The sequence below is a fragment of the Bos taurus genome, chromosome 13 (assembly GCF_002263795.3).
Source record: "Bos taurus isolate L1 Dominette 01449 registration number 42190680 breed Hereford chromosome 13, ARS-UCD2.0, whole genome shotgun sequence".
NCBI classification, from domain to species: domain Eukaryota; kingdom Metazoa; phylum Chordata; class Mammalia; order Artiodactyla; family Bovidae; genus Bos; species Bos taurus.
This window is the reverse complement of record NC_037340.1, coordinates 56883278-56902134: the sequence shown is the minus strand read 5'-3', so window position 1 is coordinate 56902134 and position 18857 is coordinate 56883278. Positions and strand designations below refer to the sequence as shown.

Genomic DNA, 18857 nt, shown 5'->3' with positions numbered 1-18857 from the left:
AGCCCGTGAACACTGGGACTCAGAGAAGTCAAGCGACTCGGCGGCCAGCGTCGCACAGCAGCTCAACTGGGCAATTTCTTTACAAGGTAATTTAAGCGGGCGGTCCACCTCCGGCCCGGCTGTCTTTTTAACGTGTCCAGAGCGTCCTGACACTGAGGTCCAGCATCCTGGGCTGCGGAGCGCGAGGGGTCCCTAGATCAAGGTCACGGCGGCGCCCCCGCGAGGTGGAGAGGCTGGCCTCGAGTGGCGGCCCCGCCCCCGGCCCCGCCCCCGGCCCTCCTGCAGCCCCGGCTTCGCCCCGCCCCCGCCCCGCCCCCGGCCCTCCCGCAGCCCCGGGCTCTGCGCGGCGCTGGGCTGCCCCGTGGACGCCTCCCGGAGCTGCCCTCCGGTGGGATGCGTGGGCGGGGCGGGGGGCGCGCCCGCTGGCCGGCGCCAGTGCGCTCGCTGCTGCGCGCCTTCGGGGCCCGGGACGCCGCCGCCACCGCTCGAGGCCCGGCGCAAGGTAAGCGCGCGGCGCGAGGGGCGGGCGTGGGGCTGGGGGCCGGTGGGCCGGGAGCCTGCGTCCTGCCCTTGACCGCTGCGGGGTGTCTCGGATATCCGCTGCGCCCCCAGCACAGAGGTGGCGCCTCCTGGCTCGGGCTGTCCCGGCAGCCAAGGTGGGCGACTCCGTTCCCAAACAACAAGGGCAGGCAGTGGGCGCAGTGGTCCAAAGCCCTGCTGGGGTCGGCGGTCCCGGGATGAGAAGGCTTCTGTGGCTGCGTGACCCGGTGCTCACGGCACTGGACTTCACTGTGCCTCAGTTTCTGCGTCTGTGAGATGGGGTGCGATCCAACACTTAAGTCTTGGGGCAGTAGCTGGGATCACGTAAGTAGCGCTTGCCACCTGGTGAGAGTTCCACATGTGTTCATTGTCCCCCCAGGGAGGATCGCGGGCCTCCCTCCACTTGTGCAGGCAGGCGCTGCCAGGGCCCCTGCGGATAGACACCTGCTCCTGGAGCCGGTCCAGCCAAGTTAAAGGGACAGGATCTCCGGAGAGGAGCTAGTGACTGGGCTGAACACTGGGGCAGCCCAAAGAGAGTTAGTCCAGTGTTCGAATTCTCTGGGGAATCCAATCCTAGGCCTGCCCCTTAGAATCTCCTGGAATCTGTATTTTTAAGCCGTGCCCCAGGTCATTTCAGGCCGGTCTGGGAACTCTGGATTAGAAACACCGGTGGTTCTCAACAGGGGGATGTCCCCGGAAGCATCTTGTGGGAGAGAAGCCTGGGATGCTGCCAAATATCCTGTGACTTTCGGGAAGCTCCCCTCTCCCCAACACCCCCCTCCCCGGAAAAGAAAGAAAAAGAATGCCAGGGCAACCGTGCGGAGGTTGGGGAACTCTGAGATACCTGGAGTTACAGGGTCGGGAAGGATGGGATTCTGGGGTTGTTGAGACCAGCAGGCGTCATTTGAGAGCCTGTTACGTGCCAGACCCTCTGCGGTGCCCTGAAGATGAGAGGCCCACACAGAAGCTCGGGGGCACCTCCGTGTGGTGAGTGGAGCCCCATCTAGGGGTTGGACGGCCCTTCTGTTGACTCCACCCAGCATTAGTATCAAGCACCTGCTAACGGGAGACCTTGCGCAGAGCCCGGGGGTAAGGTGGTGAACGAGAGGGGGCGCACTCACCCTCTAGTGGGGTCGAAAGCGCCCTCAGCCCCGTGGCTGCACAAGGGGAGTGTCGGCACACTGCACCAGTGTCAGCTTCCTCCCCTGAAAGCAGCGCCCCCGCAACCCGTGCAATACTTTGGCACTGAGTTTGTAGCGAAGCATTTTGGGGTCAGATTTTGAGAGCAGACCTTTCACATCCTGACCTTCAGCTTGGCAGCTTATTCAGAGCTGTCACAAGTGTATGACCTGCCTGTGGACATGATGCAATTCCTGCCCCACATGCTCATTTCAGTTTTTTGGCATTTTTAAAATAGTTCTATGGCTTCTGCCCGGGCCTTGAAGGATGCTGGGCTCAGCCGCTGCTAACCCACTTTCGCCAAGGAGAAAGCCAACTGAGAGACGGCCGGCAGATGTTTGTATTAATCCCTGAAAATGGCTCAGGCGCTGACCTATATGCTGGGGATGCGGCAGAGCAGGGGGTCAGCTCCCTGCCCTCAGGGAGCTTTAATTCTGGTGAGGGGAGCCCAATCTGTCTACAGAGAAATGTTAGAAGAAGACCGGGGTGGCGGGTGGGGGGTGGCAAGGGAGGGTCTTAAAGAGGAATGTTTGGGTGCAGACCTGAATGGGGAGAAGCAGGAGCCATGTGAGGAGAGTGGGTGAGAGCATTTTCAGCAGGAGGAAAGGCAGTGGCCCTGCATGGAGTTGGCTTGGTGGAGTTGGGGGCCAGAAGAAGCTCATGAGGCTGGAGACCCCAGGCGAGGGGAGATGAGGACCCATGCCTGGCCAGACGGCTGGTAGGCCCTGGACCTGTTGATGAGTGGTGGGGGTTCCACGTGTGCAATCTAAGGCCATCAGTGCACTTTAGCCTCAGAAATGGTATGACCAGCCGGTGGTGTCCTGTGGCACCAGGCTCCTGGTGGGGAGGGGCCACCTGCAGTTGAAGGGAGGACAGTGGTGGTGGAAGTGGGCAGCACAGGGGCTGGAGCCCATAGGGCCTGCTGAAGCCTTGGGGGTCTGAAATCCAGGATTGCCATAGGTTTTGTGTCTTAAGCCTGGTGGGTTGGGGTTCCATCTATGAAGCTGTGGTAGGCTTGGTTGGAGGAGTGGGGAGACTGGTCAGGGGGTGAGGGGTTTGGGGAGAGGAGGCCACGTCCACTTGGACAGGCTTGTTGACGTCTTCAAGGATGTGCCAAGTAGGCCTCTGCCTATCTGAGTCTGGAGCTGGGGTGGGCAGGCAGCCTGCAGCCTCCCATCTGAGAGTCCCTGGTGTGGGGCTGAGGCTTTGGGTTTCACTGTTGCCTTTCTCTGTTGGTCCAACTGCCAAGTTTCAGAGCGAGGTTCCAGAGACCAGGGTACAGCTAGGCTGTGTGCCCACCACTCTGGGCATTCTGATGGCTGGACCTTGACGGGGGGTTCTCTCACCTCTGGAACTGGGAGAATTTGTCGGGCTGCCACCTGTAGTTCTACCCTTTCAGTCTCTGCAGCTGCTTCCCAGAGCTTGCTTGGGGCAAGTCCTTACTCCCAACCCTGATGGGCTCTTGGACTATTTCTGTGGCCAGCGTGAATTTAGGAACAAATATTCTTCTGGACTTCAAAGTTGATTTGGAAGCCCTGACTCATACTAGGATATTTCTGTACCAAATTAGTTTTTTTTTTTTTTGAAGGGAAAGGAGTGATTGATGAGAGCATGGCATGTCCCAGCTGGTGTTCATTACAGGCTGTGGCTTTAGGGGCTGCAGGAGGCAGTTGGAAATGCAATGCCCCATCTCCCAGGCTCACACAAGGGCTCAGAGTTAGGAGACTGAGCTGCTAAACTCTTTTGAAATTGTCAGGATGACCCCCTGTACTGTGGAGGCCTTCCTGCTAACAAGTGACAAGCAATTCAGGAAGCTGGAGATTCAAAGGGTGACCTCATAGCTTCAACTAGTGTCCTCTTGCCTGTCTGGGGCTCAGGCTGGGTCACACCACTTGCCCTTGGGAATGGGGGTGGGGGTGCACGGGCGAGTCCCAGGCAAGGATGGAGCCTGCATCCCTTCAGTAGCCAGACCTGAGACCCCTCTTCCCCCAGCCCCAAGAAAATCAGGAAGGGGCACCCTTTCCAGGACCCGAGAGCGGGCTCTTATCTAAAACTCGGAAATGAATTGTCCGAGGAGGCACATGTGTTGATAAAGCAAGAGACTTTATTGGGAAGGGGTGCCTGAGCAGAGAGCAGCAGGATAAGGGAACCCAGGAGCACGGCTCCACCATGTGGCTCACAGTCTCAGGTTTTATGGCGATGGGGTTAGTTCCCGGGTTGTCTCTGGCCAGTCACTCTGACTCAGGGTCCGTCCTGGTGGTGAACACATTGGTCAGCCAAGGTGGATTCCAGCAAGGAGGATTCTGGGAGGTTGGTAGGATGTACAGACTGGCAAATTCTCTCTGCTTTCCCAAATTCTTATGGTTGATGGTAGCTTGTTGGTTCCACGTTCTTTTCCAGGACCTCCTATTGTTAGGATAACTCATACAAGTGGTTATTCTCTTGCCTGGCCAGGTTCCAGTCAGTGTTTCCCCTAACGGGATGACAGCGGGAGGAGAGTCGGTGCTGGGTGTTGCAAACCCCAGCATGTTTCCAGTGCCCCACCCCCAGCAATATGCGAAGCCCACACCTGTGTGCACCTGACCTGAGAGTCCCCCCTCCTCCCAGCATCTGGATCATCCTCCAGCCTCAGTCGTCTCTCTTGTGACAGGTGTGCACTGGGAGGCGAAGGCAGGGTTTGCCACCTCCAGGCAGCAGTGGAAGACCCTGTGAGGGTCTGGCCAAGCTCTTCCCTCTCCTCCTGTCCCCTTCCCTGGGGCATTCTCCTGCCACGTATTCTGCATCCAGGCAAAGTGGTCCTCACCCCCTTAAGGACGGCGGATGAGCTTGGCCAGATTAATTGGTCTATGGCTCCATTTTTGGTTGAAGGGAAATGAGTGATCCTCAGGTTTTAGAATGGGTCTGTCTGTAGCTGGTAAATACTTGTCAGATGAACGCCTGAGGTGTTCTAGGCGGGCAACAGGTTTCTTTGGAGAAAAAAATTATATATAATTACTCTAGTATTTCATGAATGGGCTTCCCAGTTGGTGCAGTGGTAAAGAACCTGCCTGCAGTGCAGGAGGCCCGAGTTTGATCCCTGCATTGGGAAGATCCGCTGGAGGAGGAAATGGCAACTCACTCTAATATTCTTGCCTGGAGAATTCCATGGAGAGAGGAGCCTGATGGGTTATAGTCCATGGGGTCGCAAACTTTCTCCAAGTGGGAAGTGAAAGTGACTCCTTCCTCTCCTTCCTGGGAGAAAACCCCTGTTACCGTGAATCTTTTCCCACCAGACTGTCTTCATGTGTGTGTGGGGGATCTTGATAGAAGCTGTACAGAATGGTTTCCTGTACATGTTTTAAAGAGATGGTGTCTGAATACAGCCGTCTTGTTCTGAAACTTACTGTTTTCATTCAGCAGCATGTCTGGGAGGTTTATCTGGGTTTCGTAGAGTCTTCCTATTTGATTTAGAATATTCCACCATTTGCAGCCTTTCTGTGGCTGCTGCCCATGGAGGGCGTCCCCAGTCCCTCTTGTTACAGGCTGTGTCTCTGAGCATCCTCTTCGTGCACTTATACACGAGTTTGTCTTGAGGGCTTGTTCTAAGGTGTGGAATTTCTGAGCCTGTAAATTTCTCTTGGTTTAGCAACATTTTTCCCCAGAGTGGCTGTATCACTCCCATCTGCAGTGTCTGAAAAGTTCTCTCGTTCAATTTCTTAAATATTGTCAGTCCCACAGCAGAAGAGGGGGATTTTCTTGGTTTCATTTGTATTCTCTCAATTTCTGGAGAAGGTTTTTCTTATGTTAATTGGCCATGTGGATTCACTTTTCGTGAGTTGCTTCTTTTCTGTGGGGTTGTTGGTTTCTTTTTTGTAATTGGTGTCTTGAGAGCTCTGTGTGTATTCTGGGTTCTAATCTGCTTGCTTGCAGAGATATTTGCTCTCCCTGTGGCTGGCTTTTAATTCTGTTTATTGTGTCTTTGGTTGAGTAGAAGTTTTAGTTTGCTCTTTAAAGGTATAATTGACTATAACATGTACATTTTAGGTAAATGATATAATGATTCACTGTATATATTGCAAAATGACCACCACAATGAGTCTGGTTAGTGTTCATTATGATAAATAGTTATAATTTGTGTGTGTATGTGTATGTGTCATGAGGATGTTTACAATCTGCTTTCTTAGCAACTTTCAAACCTATAATATACTTCTGTCACCACCAAGCTGTACATTTCACCTCCATGTTTTCAGCTTTGACGTAGTCAAGTTCATTAAGCTTTTTCTTTACGTCTTTGCCTTTTGTGTCTTCTTCAAGAAGTCTCTTTCTGCCTCAAATTTAGAGTGAATGTCTTGTCCCAGGATGCTCAGGGTGGTCCTGGTTTTCGCGCTGAAACTCCCATGTCCTGAGAACCGCTGAGTCCTGGGCAAACCAGGATAACTGACTCATGAACACCTCCACCCGTTTCCTTTTGATGAGTGTATAGCTTTTTTCTTTACATTTGTTTCTAATCTGCTATACTTCTGTGAATAGTACGAGGTAGAATACAGATTTTTTTTACATTGAAGTATAGTTGACTGACAATGTTGTGTTTGTTTCAGGTATACAGCAAAGTGACTCGGTTACACATGTAAATAGATGGATGTATTTCAGATACTTTTCCATTTTCCAATATTACAAGATATTAACTATAGTTTCCTGTGCTATACAGGCAACTATCTGTTGCCTTGCTGTTCTTGTTGTCCTTGCTGTTCGTATATTTTATATATAGTAGTGTGTATCTATTAATCCCAAATTCTTGATTTATTTCTCCTGAATACAGATTTTTAATAGGAATTCCAGAAGTCAAAATGTTTAACTCAGGGAGTCATTGGTTCTGATGGAAAGCTCCAGCCATGTGTTAGCAGAGAAGGAAAGGTGGCCTGCGGGAGGGGAGTGGACATGTGACCCCAAGGCAGCCTATGTCTCCTGAACCTTAAACTGAAGCAGGTTTGGGGCAAGAATTTGCTTTCTGATTCGATAACTTATATGGTTTTATTGATCAATACTTCATTTTGCATTTAAGAAACCCCTTTTACCCAGAGAACCTCCCTGGTGGCTCAGATCATAAAGAATCTGCCTTCAGTGTAGGAGACCTGGGTTCAATCCTTGGATTGGGGAAATCCCCTGGAGAAGGAAGTGACAACCCACTTCAGTATTCTTGCCTGGAGAATTCCATGGCCAGAAGAGCCTGGCAGGCTACAGTCCATGGGGTTGCAAAAAGTCAGATATGACTGAGCAACTAACGCTTTCACTTTTACCCAGAAACACCAGCCCACAGGGTCAGGTGTTTGGAGAATCCTAGGTGCCCCTTCTTGCTGCTCAGCTGCTGTTGAAGGCTGAACTTGCCCTGCCACCCGACCCCGGAAGGAGCCCCTCCCTGTGTACCTGCACAGACATGCATCTCAAGACTTAATAAGCCCAGGGCACTGGGTCCCCAGACCCCTCCTCTGTTTGGGCTTCATTAAGGCAACCTGCTGCCTTTGGGATTTCTACTGAATACAGTTGCAATTTATTTTAAGGAGGAGCAGTAGCAGCAGTGTATACCCTTTGCACACAACTCCTCCCAGCTGGGCTTGGGTGTTTGCTGGGGCTGTGGTGACCAGAGGGGCCTGCAGCCCCGGAGACCCCATACCACAGCCCTCTGTCCACTCCCTTGTTAGTACTCCGTCCTCCGCGGCCAGTGTGGACTGGTCCTGCAGCAATCTGCTCACTGCTCTGGGCATGCCCATGTCCTGCCACACACATAGCAGGTGGGCTTCTTGAGTGCCTGGACAGCAGGTGGGGCCTGGGAAATCCTGCCTTTTCTCAGCCTCTGGAGAGAGCTGCCCTCGGGCTCTAGAAGCTTCTTCCTTTGGGCAGCATCTGATCTTACGTGGAGCCTCTGGTTTCTCCCCAGAGGAGACCCATTTTTGCAGAAAAACCCCCCAGTTTGGCATTGATTTCCCTCCAGAGTTATAGGAAGCAGCTCGCAGCATCTCTATTTGAGTCTGCCCTGTTCTTCTGAAAGCACATCGTATTTCTAGGCTGTTTCCAATTATTAACACACCCTTGCTGTAGCAAACTTAAAACAGGTGAGTGGAGGCCCGCCTGGGCCCTCTCCTCCAATACTGACCCCTTGTACTTTGTATAGGTACAGACAGGCACCCTTGGCAGTCACCTCCTCCCACCCTCCTAATTTATTACACTTACTCCTAATTTAGAAGCTCCTATCAAAGCGTCTGCCTCACCTGCTTCCCTGTCCATCTGTGTCCCATTCTGTCACCAGCAGGTCTCCTGGAAGCCAGGCAGGCGCCCTGCTGCCTGCATTGTGTGCGTTGGGATGGTGGGGTCACTGCCGCTGCCCCGCAGGGCAAGGACCAGAAGTAGACCCTGCCCGCGATGAGGTTTCTGGTACGAGTGAAGGACTGCCTCTCTTTCCACTTAAGAGTGTCCCGAACATCTGTGTGAAGAGAATGTTATCTTTCATCTGTGGCCACATTTCTTTTAATTCTTACGCACTCAGATAATGAGGATGTTGGCATGGGTGAGGCTTGTTGCAAATTTCTATTTTTGCTTTAATCGCTTTTCTGTCTGGTGTTTTTCCTATGAAAAAGTGAGTGTCTGACTTTTTGTGACCCCATGCACTGTAGCCCGCCAGGCCCTCTGTCCATGGAATTCTCCAGGCAAGAATATTGGAATGGGTTGCCTTTCTCTTCTCCAGGGGATCTTCCAATCCAGGGATCAAACCCAGGTCTCCTGCATCGTAGGCAGATTCTTTACCATCTGAACCACCAGGGAAGCCCCCTTTTCCCTATAAGCCACAGTAAAAACTCATGGTAAATTAGCTTCAATATTTTACCTCTTGATTAAACATTGGGATAATAAAAATTAAGAGGAGGTATTCTTTCATTTATGGAACAGAATGATTTCTAACTTGGAGAATTACGGTGAAAGTGACAAATATTTGGTAACAGTCATTTGCATTGGGTCTGCGTGGGAGTTACCATGGTGGGAGAGGCCAGGTTGAAATCTCCTTTGTGGGAATGGAGATGATCCAGCAGCCAGGGCTTGACCTGTCCTTAGCTCTTCCCCTTTGTCTGCATGTCTCCATGGGAGGCGTGTGCCCACTTGACAGATGAGGAAAACCAAGGCTCAGAGAGATGGAGTAAGTAGCCCAAGGTCGCACAGCTGCTGGAGCTGCCCCTGAACCTGGGTGGTCAGCTTTGGCAGCCTCTGGATTCTTAGCCTTTGCTCTCCTGCCTCAGGATTTATGTTCTCTGCCTTTTATCGTGGAAGACAAGGCTAGTTCTTGGTGCCTCTTGGGGGAGTCCTTTCTGGGTGCCCCAACTTTGGCTGCACCTGGGAGATGCCTGATTTGGAAATAAGGTGGCTGGTGGGAGGAGCGAGCCCTGCCCCTCAGGTGGATGTCTGTGCCCCGTAGGTGGGATGCCAGGGCGGTTCTCTCCCCAGTCCCCCGGCATGGGTCATACCCTTCATTTGAGTCTTGGGTTGACCTTGGATGTGCGCACATCCCTCTTTGCAAATGGTCTGTGTGGGGTCACCCAGGGCTGTGCAGCAGTGGGAGAAGGACCCTTGGAGAGCTGCACGACCTTCCCCTCTGAACCTCACCCTCCTTGTGGCTAGAGGATGACACCGGGACTGGAGGCCTCAGACACTCAGGAGAATGGATGGGAGGATGTGTGACTGCCGAAACGGAGGACCACAGACTTTGCAGGCAAAGGGACGCCTGTTTATCGTCATGTGTCCTCCCCTGGGCTGGAGGTGGACTCAGCCGGTGCCCTGCTCTGAGTCCCATGGGCTGGAGCTGAGGTGTGGCCAGGTCTGTGGTCCTTCCTGGAGTTCTGAGAGGGGAGCCAAATCCAGCTCATGAGTTGCAGGACCTGGGTCCCCGTTTCCCTGCAGGCTGTTGGGGGATCATTTCCAGAGGCCACTGTGTTCCCTTGTGGCTCCCTCAAGGCCAGCAGTGGTGGGTTGCATCTTCCAATGCCTCGTCTCTCCTCTGCCCACTCCTCCCCTTCTGTCTTCCCTCTGCCTTGAGGGTCCTGTGATTACACGGCCAGGTCCGATCATCTGGGATAATCTCCCATCATCAGGAGACTGATGGTATCAATCAGGCAGCTGATGATAACCCAGTTTTTGTTCACAAAAGCCTTCCCTGTAGTGCCTAGAGTCGTGTTTGCATGAGTAACTTGGGGCTGGAATCTGAGGGTATTCCCGTCTACACTCTTGGGTAAGTTGATTAGCCCAGGGTCCAGCCCACAGTGAGCACTAGGTAAGGACAGGGTGAAACCACTGTGGTGGGCCAGGTTATACCAGCTCCATGAATTTGTGTTGGGAGAGGGGGCAGTCACATCCAACTTCAAGGAACAACCCCCTTGCCCAAATTACAGAGCACAGGAATCAGCTGGTAACTGTCTGAATTGTAACAGTAATCCTGTGTAGGAATTTTCTTTATTACAGTTCAGCTATTGGGTACCTTTGCATCAAGAGTGGCTGGAACATACACAGTTACAATGCACGTGGGCTCCGTCCACCACTCTGCATTCCAGGCTGCCTGTGTCTCTCCCAGTCCAGTGCAGCAGCCCCTAGCCCACCCCCTCATCTCCCGGCCCCTCTTTGCCTCCCATAACCTCCCCAGAGAAGAGAAATTCATTCTTTCTTTCCTGGCTGGGGACCTTTCTGGGTTTATCGTCCCAGGATAAAATCTGTGCTTTGCACCATGGGTCATGAGACCACTTGGGTCCTGGGCCTGTCCCCCACCCTCCCTGCATGCCACCCTGCCCTCAGCGCTTCAACCACCCAGCCCCTTCTCAGCCCTTCTGACTGCCCAGTACTTCCACCCCGGGGCCTTTGCATGGGCTGTTGTGGGGAGGGACCTTCCCCTCCCCTTCCCTGCCCCCTACAGTGCCTGGTATGTGCTGTGCATGAGTGAATCATGCCTTTTTGAATGCAGTGCCAGCGGCCCCACCCCCTTGGGTCTTTGCTGTGTGTTTCAGGTTCTGGTGGGAGACAGAACCCACTTCACTCGAGATTTCGGCCCCTCCACTCTCTCCTGCTGATAGACCCCCAGAGCCCATTCTCCTAAAATCCTGGGTCTCCCAGGTGACCCTTCAAAAAAATGAAGTAGGAGGGTGAGCAATCCCCCAAAACTACAATGTGACGTACCAGGAGTAATCTTCGTTGCACCCCAACTCGCTGAACTGATGAAGCCTCTGCTAAGCACATTTATGAGTGCTGTCTCCCCGTGTGCCATGGAAGTCATAGGAGCTCTTGCTAATGTTCCAGAATGGGGCCTGGTGAGGATGCCAGTATCTAATTGCCTAAATAACTTCCCCTTCCCCACGAAACCCCAGTGGACCCACCAGCTTTAACCCACATACGAATTTAGTGAATTATGGGCCCTGAAAGAGATCACGGCTTCTGTGAAAACACAGACAAGCCATCATTATTTATAGGTTTGTACAAGTGGGTTCTTGGAATTATCACTCCAGCTGCAGAACTTAAGATGTATTTTTAAAGTACTACCGATAAGCCTTGTGCTATGGATTTTCTGTAATTTATGGACTGGGCGCCATGCCGTGTTTGAACTATTCTACGATGAAGTACTCTGTCTCCCATTCCTGCTGCGATGGGGTGTTGGAGGCATAAATCTGTGTGTGGTGAGGCAGTGAGCCCGGCTCTGGGGTCTCCATGGGAAAGGAAACCAGTCCCTTTAGAATATAAATCCAGCAAACATTACAGTGTACACGCTGAATTGGAGGAAAGAGCCAGTGTTTGGGTGACAGTGACCTTTATTTAAGCGTGACTTATCTCCTTTTAAAAGAGTCAAGTGGCCGGATGGTCGAGGCGGTGAGCGTGACTTCCGACGAACGCTGTCCTTTTCCCTTTTACTTGTGGTCAGCATTCTAAGCATCCATGTCCTTCAGAATCCCTTTCTGCACAGTTTGGGGCATCCCATCCTCATGTGTCCCCCAGGCTCACAGGGGGCCGCTGGGGCCCCAGGGCCACACAGGACACTCAGGCAGGGAGCAGGGACAGTGCCATCAGCGTCTGCCAGGCTCATGGCGACAACTGCCTTTTCTCTGTGTGACTCTCCATCAGCACGTTTCCCAGGGGCCCTGCACCAGCCCCTCTCCCTGCGTTTGTTGCTGCTGTTCAGTCGTTCAGTCGTGTCCGGCTCTTTGCGACCCCATGGATGCCAGGCTTCCCTGTCCTTCACCATCTCCCAGAGCTTGCTCAAACTCCTGTCCATTGAGTCGGTGAAGCCATCCAACCATCTCGTCCTCTATCGTCCCCTTCTTCTCCTGCCTTCAGCCTTTCTCAGAATCAGGGTCTTTCCTAATGAGTCAGCACTTCCCATCAGGTAGCCAAAGTATCAGCGCTTCAGCTTCATCATCTGTCCTTCCAATGAATATTCAGGTCTGCTTTCCTTCAGGATTGACTGGTTTGATCTCATTGTACTCTAAGGGACTCTCAAGAGTCTTCTCCAACACCACAATTCAAAAGCATCAAATGTTTGGTGCTTCCCTCCATTAGCTGTAAACATCCTCCAGCAAGGAAGGAAAACAGGATGAACCAGGACAGGACGGGAGGGTCCATGACACAGATGAGCCTGCCTGGGGCTGTTTTCTGTCTTTCCTGCAGCGGGCACCCCGTCCCTCTCCTGGTCAGGCGTCTTGTTCCCCATTCTTCTGCCTCCATCACTTCCATCCTATGTGGTCCTCCCTGGTCACCTGAAGGTGCTCAAGGCACTTAAGGTGTTAGTAGGTCAGTGTCTTGCATCAGAGGACTTTTGTGTCCTGAGAGCTGGGTGTCCTGTCGAATGCCCTCACCCTCTGAGCAATGCTCTTCCCCCACCCTCACCTAGAGGGGAGACACAGAAAGTGATCAAAACCCTTCTCCTGCCTGGATCTCAAACTCTGGCCTGGAAGGGCTTCTGTAGCAACCTGAGCACAGAAGACACTGCGAGGCAGGCTAAGCACATTTCTCAGGCCAGCTCTGGCTGCTGTGCCTTTCAGGGTGGGGACCATGGTTGCTGACATGAAGGATTTTGTTTTAGAAGAGTGTGTTTAGAAAACAGCCTCAGCTGGCACTACATGAATCACCACCCTGGGTAGCCTAATGGGCAAGGCCAGTGCTGGAGACCCCACCAAGGGCAAAGGGCAAAAGAAGCCAAGTTCAATCAAGGCTAGGTCAGCCCTCTGGTCAGGGAAGTTCCCAAGGGCCACAGTTGGGTGCAGTTCCTCCTGTAAACAGCAGAGGGCAGGGCTCCCCTCCTCACGGCAGGTTCTGGGGGACCTGCTTTGTCTTCACTCTCCCCTTTCCTCTGGTCTTGAATCCCCATCCTGGGGTATGACCTCTGGACCCTCTTTCATTGGTTCCCTATGAGCTTGGCTAGAATAGTTATTTTTAAGCATTTGAATTTGCTGGTTTAATTCTGTTCCTGTGATGGGGAAGGACAGTTCCCTGGAGCCTCAGGAGAAACATCAGGATGGGGGAAGGAGGGTCAGGAAGTGACCACCTCTGTCCCTGAAAGCCTGGAGCTACTGGGGTTCTGAAGATGCTGAGCCCCTTTTCCTGGAGCAGCTATGTCTTGACCCCACTGTGTGCGTACTCATTGGTTCAGTCAACAAACACCTGTTCCCTGGGCCCCTGCAGAAATCTTGAGGACAGACAGTTGGTGACTTTCACAATTTATTGGGGATCCTGCAGGCTGGAACTTGCAGACAGCAGCCTTGTGCACACTTCGGGGGCCACATCTTTGCAGACTTCCTGCTGGCCCCAGTCTCAGCGTGGATGACTTGAAAGGTCCAAGTTTCTCCTTCTGGCAGTTCATTGGACTTTTATTTCTCCTGATCAGTAGAGGTCAGGTCACTAATTCGTTTTAAACCTGAAACTGTTTTTATAATGGAACATTTCAAAGCTAGAGAAAAATACAGTGGCTATCTCTTTCCCTACCTGGCTCAAACAAATCAATAGGGTACTGACATATGTGTTTGACAACTACACTTTGGTTGTTCCCTCTGTCTTCTGCCCGCGCGCCACACCTCCCCCCACCCCCTGCCAATCTCCATGTGAGCTCCTGGAGCAAATGCTAAGTCTTATCTTTTTCTGTGCCTTCAAGTCTCACCATGCACTTAAGGGGAGCAGGCACAGCTGTGTAGACCACCCAAAGGAACTAGAAATGGTTTTGGGTAGCATATACTTGGACAAGGCATTGGGGGAATATTGGCAACTATAGATAATCCTTGTGTCCTTCATCCTCCGCAGGTGTGACAGGGAGGCTACATTTCTGTCGCTGGAGTGATGCTTTCCTTTAAAATGCATTTAAGTGCTGAGCCATGCTGTGCTGTGCTGAGTCACTTCAGTCGTGTCTGACTCTGTGACCCTGTGGACCATAGCCCACCAAGCTCCTCTGTCCATGGGATTCTCCAGGCAAGAATACCGCAGTGGGTTGCCCTTTCCTTCTCCAGGGGGTCTTTCCAACCCGCGAACAAACCGATTGATTAAAAGAAAAATATTGTCAGTAGCAATACAGGTTCTGAGTAGGGAAAGCCCCAAAGCATGAGGGTGGGGGGTGGGGGGACACAGCTGGAAGCCCGTGAGTCCACCTTCCTTCTCGCCTCCTTTTGCCCATGACCCTGGGCTGCTGTCTCCCCCACTCCCCTGCCCACCTCAACCCCGCTGGTCCATCTCTGCATCTGCTGCTGGCTAGCCCGCTGCAGGCCTTGTCATGTAGATGTGGGAGGCACTGATGATGAGGTTGAGGGCGTCCTGAGACCTGCCTGTGTTTGGGCCAAGACTCAGCAAGGCTCTTGGGGCTGCCTGAGGACACACTTGGAGAGACCCCAGACCAGGGGCATCGGCCCTGCCTATCCTGGCTTATGACCTGGGCAGGTACACTCACCTCTAAGGTAGCTCACACCTCCGAGGCTTGTGAGGAAGAAATGATACCCCCTCCTACCGCCACCCCAGAAAAGGGCTCAGCCCGGAGCCAGGTATTCCCCATCCAGCACATTTTTATGTGGATAAAAAGTGTTTAGTAAAATGTCCTACCAAGTTCCTCTTTGCCTCATGGTATGTGTTGATGCTGAAGCTCCAACACTTTGGCCACCTGATGCAAAGAGCTGACTCATTGGAAAAGACCCTGATGCTGGGAGAGACTGAGGGCAGGAGGAGAAGGGGGCAACAGAGAATGAGGTGGTTGGATAGCGTCACCAACTCAATGGACATGAGTTTGCACAAGCTCTGGGAGATGGTGAAGGACAGGGAAGCCTGGCGTGCTATGTCCATGGGGTCGCAAAGAGTCAGAGACCACTAAGTGACTGAAAACAACAACAACGTGTTGACAACTCCAGTGAAATGTTTTGGGGTCCCCTGTTGATTTATTGGCCACCATTGTCGGCTCTGTCCTCCTGCCGCCTGGAAGACCCACTGCGAGGGTTTCTCACTTGTTTCTGTTGGATCCCCAGTGTCTGGCAAGCCCACCACCTACACAGTGGGCTGTGGGGGTTTTTGGAAGGAAGGAAGGTTTGGTTTCTCTGAGGCCCCTGCTCCTAAGAGCCCAAAGCCCCGTATGCAGTGAGGACCGTCATCTCCTGTGTCTCAGTTCTGTCCTTGGTCCTTCTCCCAACGCTGCCAGGTGCCCCTCCTGCACCCCAGCCCTGCTCCAGGGCTGGGCATGAACGAGCAGCCCAGGAAAGTCCCTGGGCCCTGCCCAGCTGCGGGACCCCTGGCATGCTCCTGCTTTGAGCCCCAGTTGGTTATGTCATCGCAGTGGGGCTGAGAGCCGCACCTGCTCCCTGGGTGGTTTGAGGGGCTGAGATGGGATCCCGCCCATTGGAGCTTGATGCACGCCCCCGCCCCCGTGTCCCTGGGGGCCTGCGCTCTAGGCGTCTGGCCCCCTTCCTAACCCAGGCTGTTGACACCACTCCCCACCATGTCCCTCTCTGTGCACTTTACAAGGCTGGCCTCTTTTTCCTTGCGCTGCCTTAGCTGATGTGGGAGTTGCCTGTGTTTCCCCGCCCCCTGGCACCCGCCCTCCCCCCCCCCCCCCCCCATCTAGCAGGGTGAGAATTGCTCGTTAACACCTCGGGGGACACCTCTGTAAGTGGCAGCCCTAGCGGGTGTCACCTCCCTCCCCTGGCCTCCTCAACTCCATCAAGGAATCTGGGGGAAGCCTCCCTGGAGGAGCCAGGCACCCCTCCTGCCTCTCTCCTCTGGGCAAGGAGGGGTGGGGCAAGAAAGGGTGGGCAGAGAGGACGAGGATGCGGTGGGCGGGGATACAGGTTGGGAACGCCCCGCCCCCTCATTCCAGGGGGCTCCTGGGCAGCAAGACCCCGGTCTAAATCCCCAAGAGTGCAAACCCGGGCCGGGAACCTCTGGGAAGCTGCTGGGGAGATCAGGCCCTGCCTCCACCGAGGGAGGCACCCTCTCCAGCTGGGGGAGGGGGAGGAAGCAGTATGTGGACTCCTTGTTTCTAGAGCCTGGCTGGGGTGGTGTTGGGCGATCCAGAACTCAGGAGTAAGCCCCCACTTCCCTCAGGGCTGGCGGCGTGCAGTTCAGGTATTTGAGACCCCTCCCCATCACGGCGCTGGCTCTCACTCCCCTCTCTCGTGACGTCAGGCTCCTCTCGCGCGGCATGATGGGAGAATCCTAATGTTTTCCAACAGATGCTCCAAGAACAGCTTTCAGATTAAAGCTATTGCCAGAGCAAAGATTCTTCTTTTTTCCTTTCTTTCCCCGGGGGGTGGGGGGTGGGGTGGGGGGAGGGAGCGCCCCCAGAAATTCCTGGACATCACCCCCTGCCCCAAGCACGCAATAAACACTGACAAGAAAAAGTTTTTATTTCCTGGTTCAACTTTTTTTTTTCCTGGAATATAGACTGAAGAATGGGAATAAACACGAATAAATAACGGAGCGAGGCCGCGCGCGCCGGGATGCGCCTGGCTGCCGCCGCCAGGCTATTGTCTCACCGCCCTGAAGCCAGCCCTGGCCTCGTCCTCCTGCTCCTTCCCTTTCCCTGTCCTTTTTGATTTTCCTTTTTTAAAAAACGCCCCCTCCAGCCCCCTGGCCAGTGACCTTGGCCGCCTGGATGCTCTGATTGCACGCGGCTCCCTCCAACTTGCCCCAGCGCCGCCGGGCCCATGGCTGCGTCCGAGGACGAGAGCAGCTGCCTCGTGTCGCGGGGCCGCTCTCAGAGTGACCCCAGCGTCCTCACCGACTCCTCGGCCACCTCCTCCGCGGACGCCGGGGAGAACCCAGGTAATGGGCGGGCGGGGGCGGCCGGGCAGGCGGGGAAGGCCAGGGTAGGGGGCGCTGGGCTCACGTCCCCGGCGCTGCTCCGCGTCGGGTCTGCGTTTGGGGAGCCGCGGCAGGACTCGGGCGCTCAGGCTCCCCGTAAGGCGTCTGAGAGCCCTTTGTCCGAGGAGGAGCCGGTTTTCCTGGTAGAGACCGGCGCTCCGCATCCGCCCTCCTTGAGGATGGGTGGGTTCTGCTGTCCTCTCCGAGGGGCTGCCTTCCTTTGGGTGCTGACCACCTGGGGGACCAGAGGCAGAACCGTAGCCGCCTCCACCAGTGCCGGCTCCGAGCTCTGCCTCCCTCCCCCGGACCGCAGCTCCGGTCGCCCCGGCGGCCTGGCTGGGGCGTCCCCTCGCGGGCAGGGAGCGCTCGGTGCGGCCGCCGCGCAGAGGGGCTTCCGCGGGGCTCCCAAGTCGGCGGGGCCTGGCGCACCTGGGCGCGCCCACCCGCCTCCCGGGACAGGTGTGTTGGCGGAGCTGCCACGGGGAGATGAAGGGCGTGCGTGCGCCAGGACGGAGCCCGATTTCATTAAATTATATGGACTTCGTTCACTCCCCCACCCCCACAGCAACGTCGATTGTTTAGGTGATAAATCCGGTCACAAAGGCGTCCATAAGGCTTGATTGATTACTTTCCAGAGAGAAGAAAGGCCTAATAAAGCGGAGGGTGGGGGGGAGGTGGGGTGGGCTGTGCGCCTGTCACCATGGAGACGCAGGAAGCAAAGTGATCATTAAAACCTTTCTCCACCAGAAGGCAATTTTCACTTCACAGGGAGAAGTCTGAGCTTCTGAAATGTAGGGTTCAAAAAAAGAATCAAAGCTGGTGTTTTGGTATGGAGCCACAGGACTCCATTCGTATCCTAGGGAAGCAGGGTCCCTTCACACGTTCTGTTTTGACAATAAGTTGCCCTTACCTTCCTCTGATGACTCTTTCTCTCTGAAGGCACCAGACCCAGATGGGGACTTGATCACCTTAACTGGTGGGCGTGCAGCTCCACAGGGCCCCTGGGGCTGGGGTGATCCAGCTTTGTGGGGAGATTCCTTCACTTCGCTGGAACACAGAGCAGCTTCACTATTTAACTGCAAAGAAAGACCCGTTAGAGGCAGCTCTGTGGGCGCCAGGGCCCAATCTGAAATTTTAAACAATAAACCCATACAAGGCTTGTAAGATTTCTTTGTTAAGACTGTTGACAGTGTGTCATTTGGTCAAACTAAGGTACCAGCCTGAGGAAATCCCTGGCTTTTTGTTTTTGGTATCTGGGAGGGCAAGTTAATTTCCTTGGAGTTTCAGGCAGAGGCAGCTCTAAGCAGACCCTTAAGGCTTTAATTAATCCTTTTATTAGAAATCAGGGATTAAGCCTTCAGCACTCCATGATGGATTGGTTTTCTCTGTGTCGGAGATGCACATCCATGATTGTTCCAATTATGGAAGTTGAGTGGCTCGTCAGGAGAGAATCCTTCTCAGCTCCTTTTGTCTCCCTGGCAGTGAGAGGACGCAAACTTGAAATGGGAATTATGCAGGATTTAGCTTTTCGGCTGTCTGTGAGTTGATGTCTCCGTGGGTGGGAACACGGGGCTTGGCAGGTGACTCGTGCCGGTCCACTTGGGGGAGAGGGGAAAGGGCTTGGATGTCGGTGATGCAGTGACGGCGTGGGAGGATGAAAGCCCAAGTTAGTCTCAGGTTCACATGCACAAAAGGGGACCCAAAGAGCAGAGACCTGGGGTTAAAAGTCTCTATGTATAGAATGCTGCGAGTGGTAGAACCTTACTGAAAAGGAAAAATGAATGAAGTATTTAAGAACTGGGTTAGACACAGGAGTT

The 18857-nt window shown here is 53.9% G+C and overlaps 1 protein-coding gene across 3 annotated transcripts in view; it reads left to right on the top strand.

Annotated features, from left to right (window-relative positions):
- Positions 1 to 438: 438 nt before the first annotated feature.
- The window catches only part of PHACTR3 (phosphatase and actin regulator 3), a 206116-nt gene continuing 187697 nt past the window's right edge, over positions 439 to 18857 (top strand). The window contains exon 1 of one of the 3 annotated variants that reach the window (XM_059892575.1): positions 439 to 502. Coding sequence is in view for 1 of the 3 variants with exons in the window: in NM_001102019.2 (NP_001095489.2) it covers positions 16884 to 17001 (118 nt within the window). In the remaining 2 variants the exon portion in view is untranslated. Of the gene's footprint in view, positions 503 to 16475; positions 17002 to 18321; positions 18579 to 18857 lie in introns of those variants that run through there. The other 2 variants (NM_001102019.2, XM_059892578.1) reach the window with 2 other exon arrangements.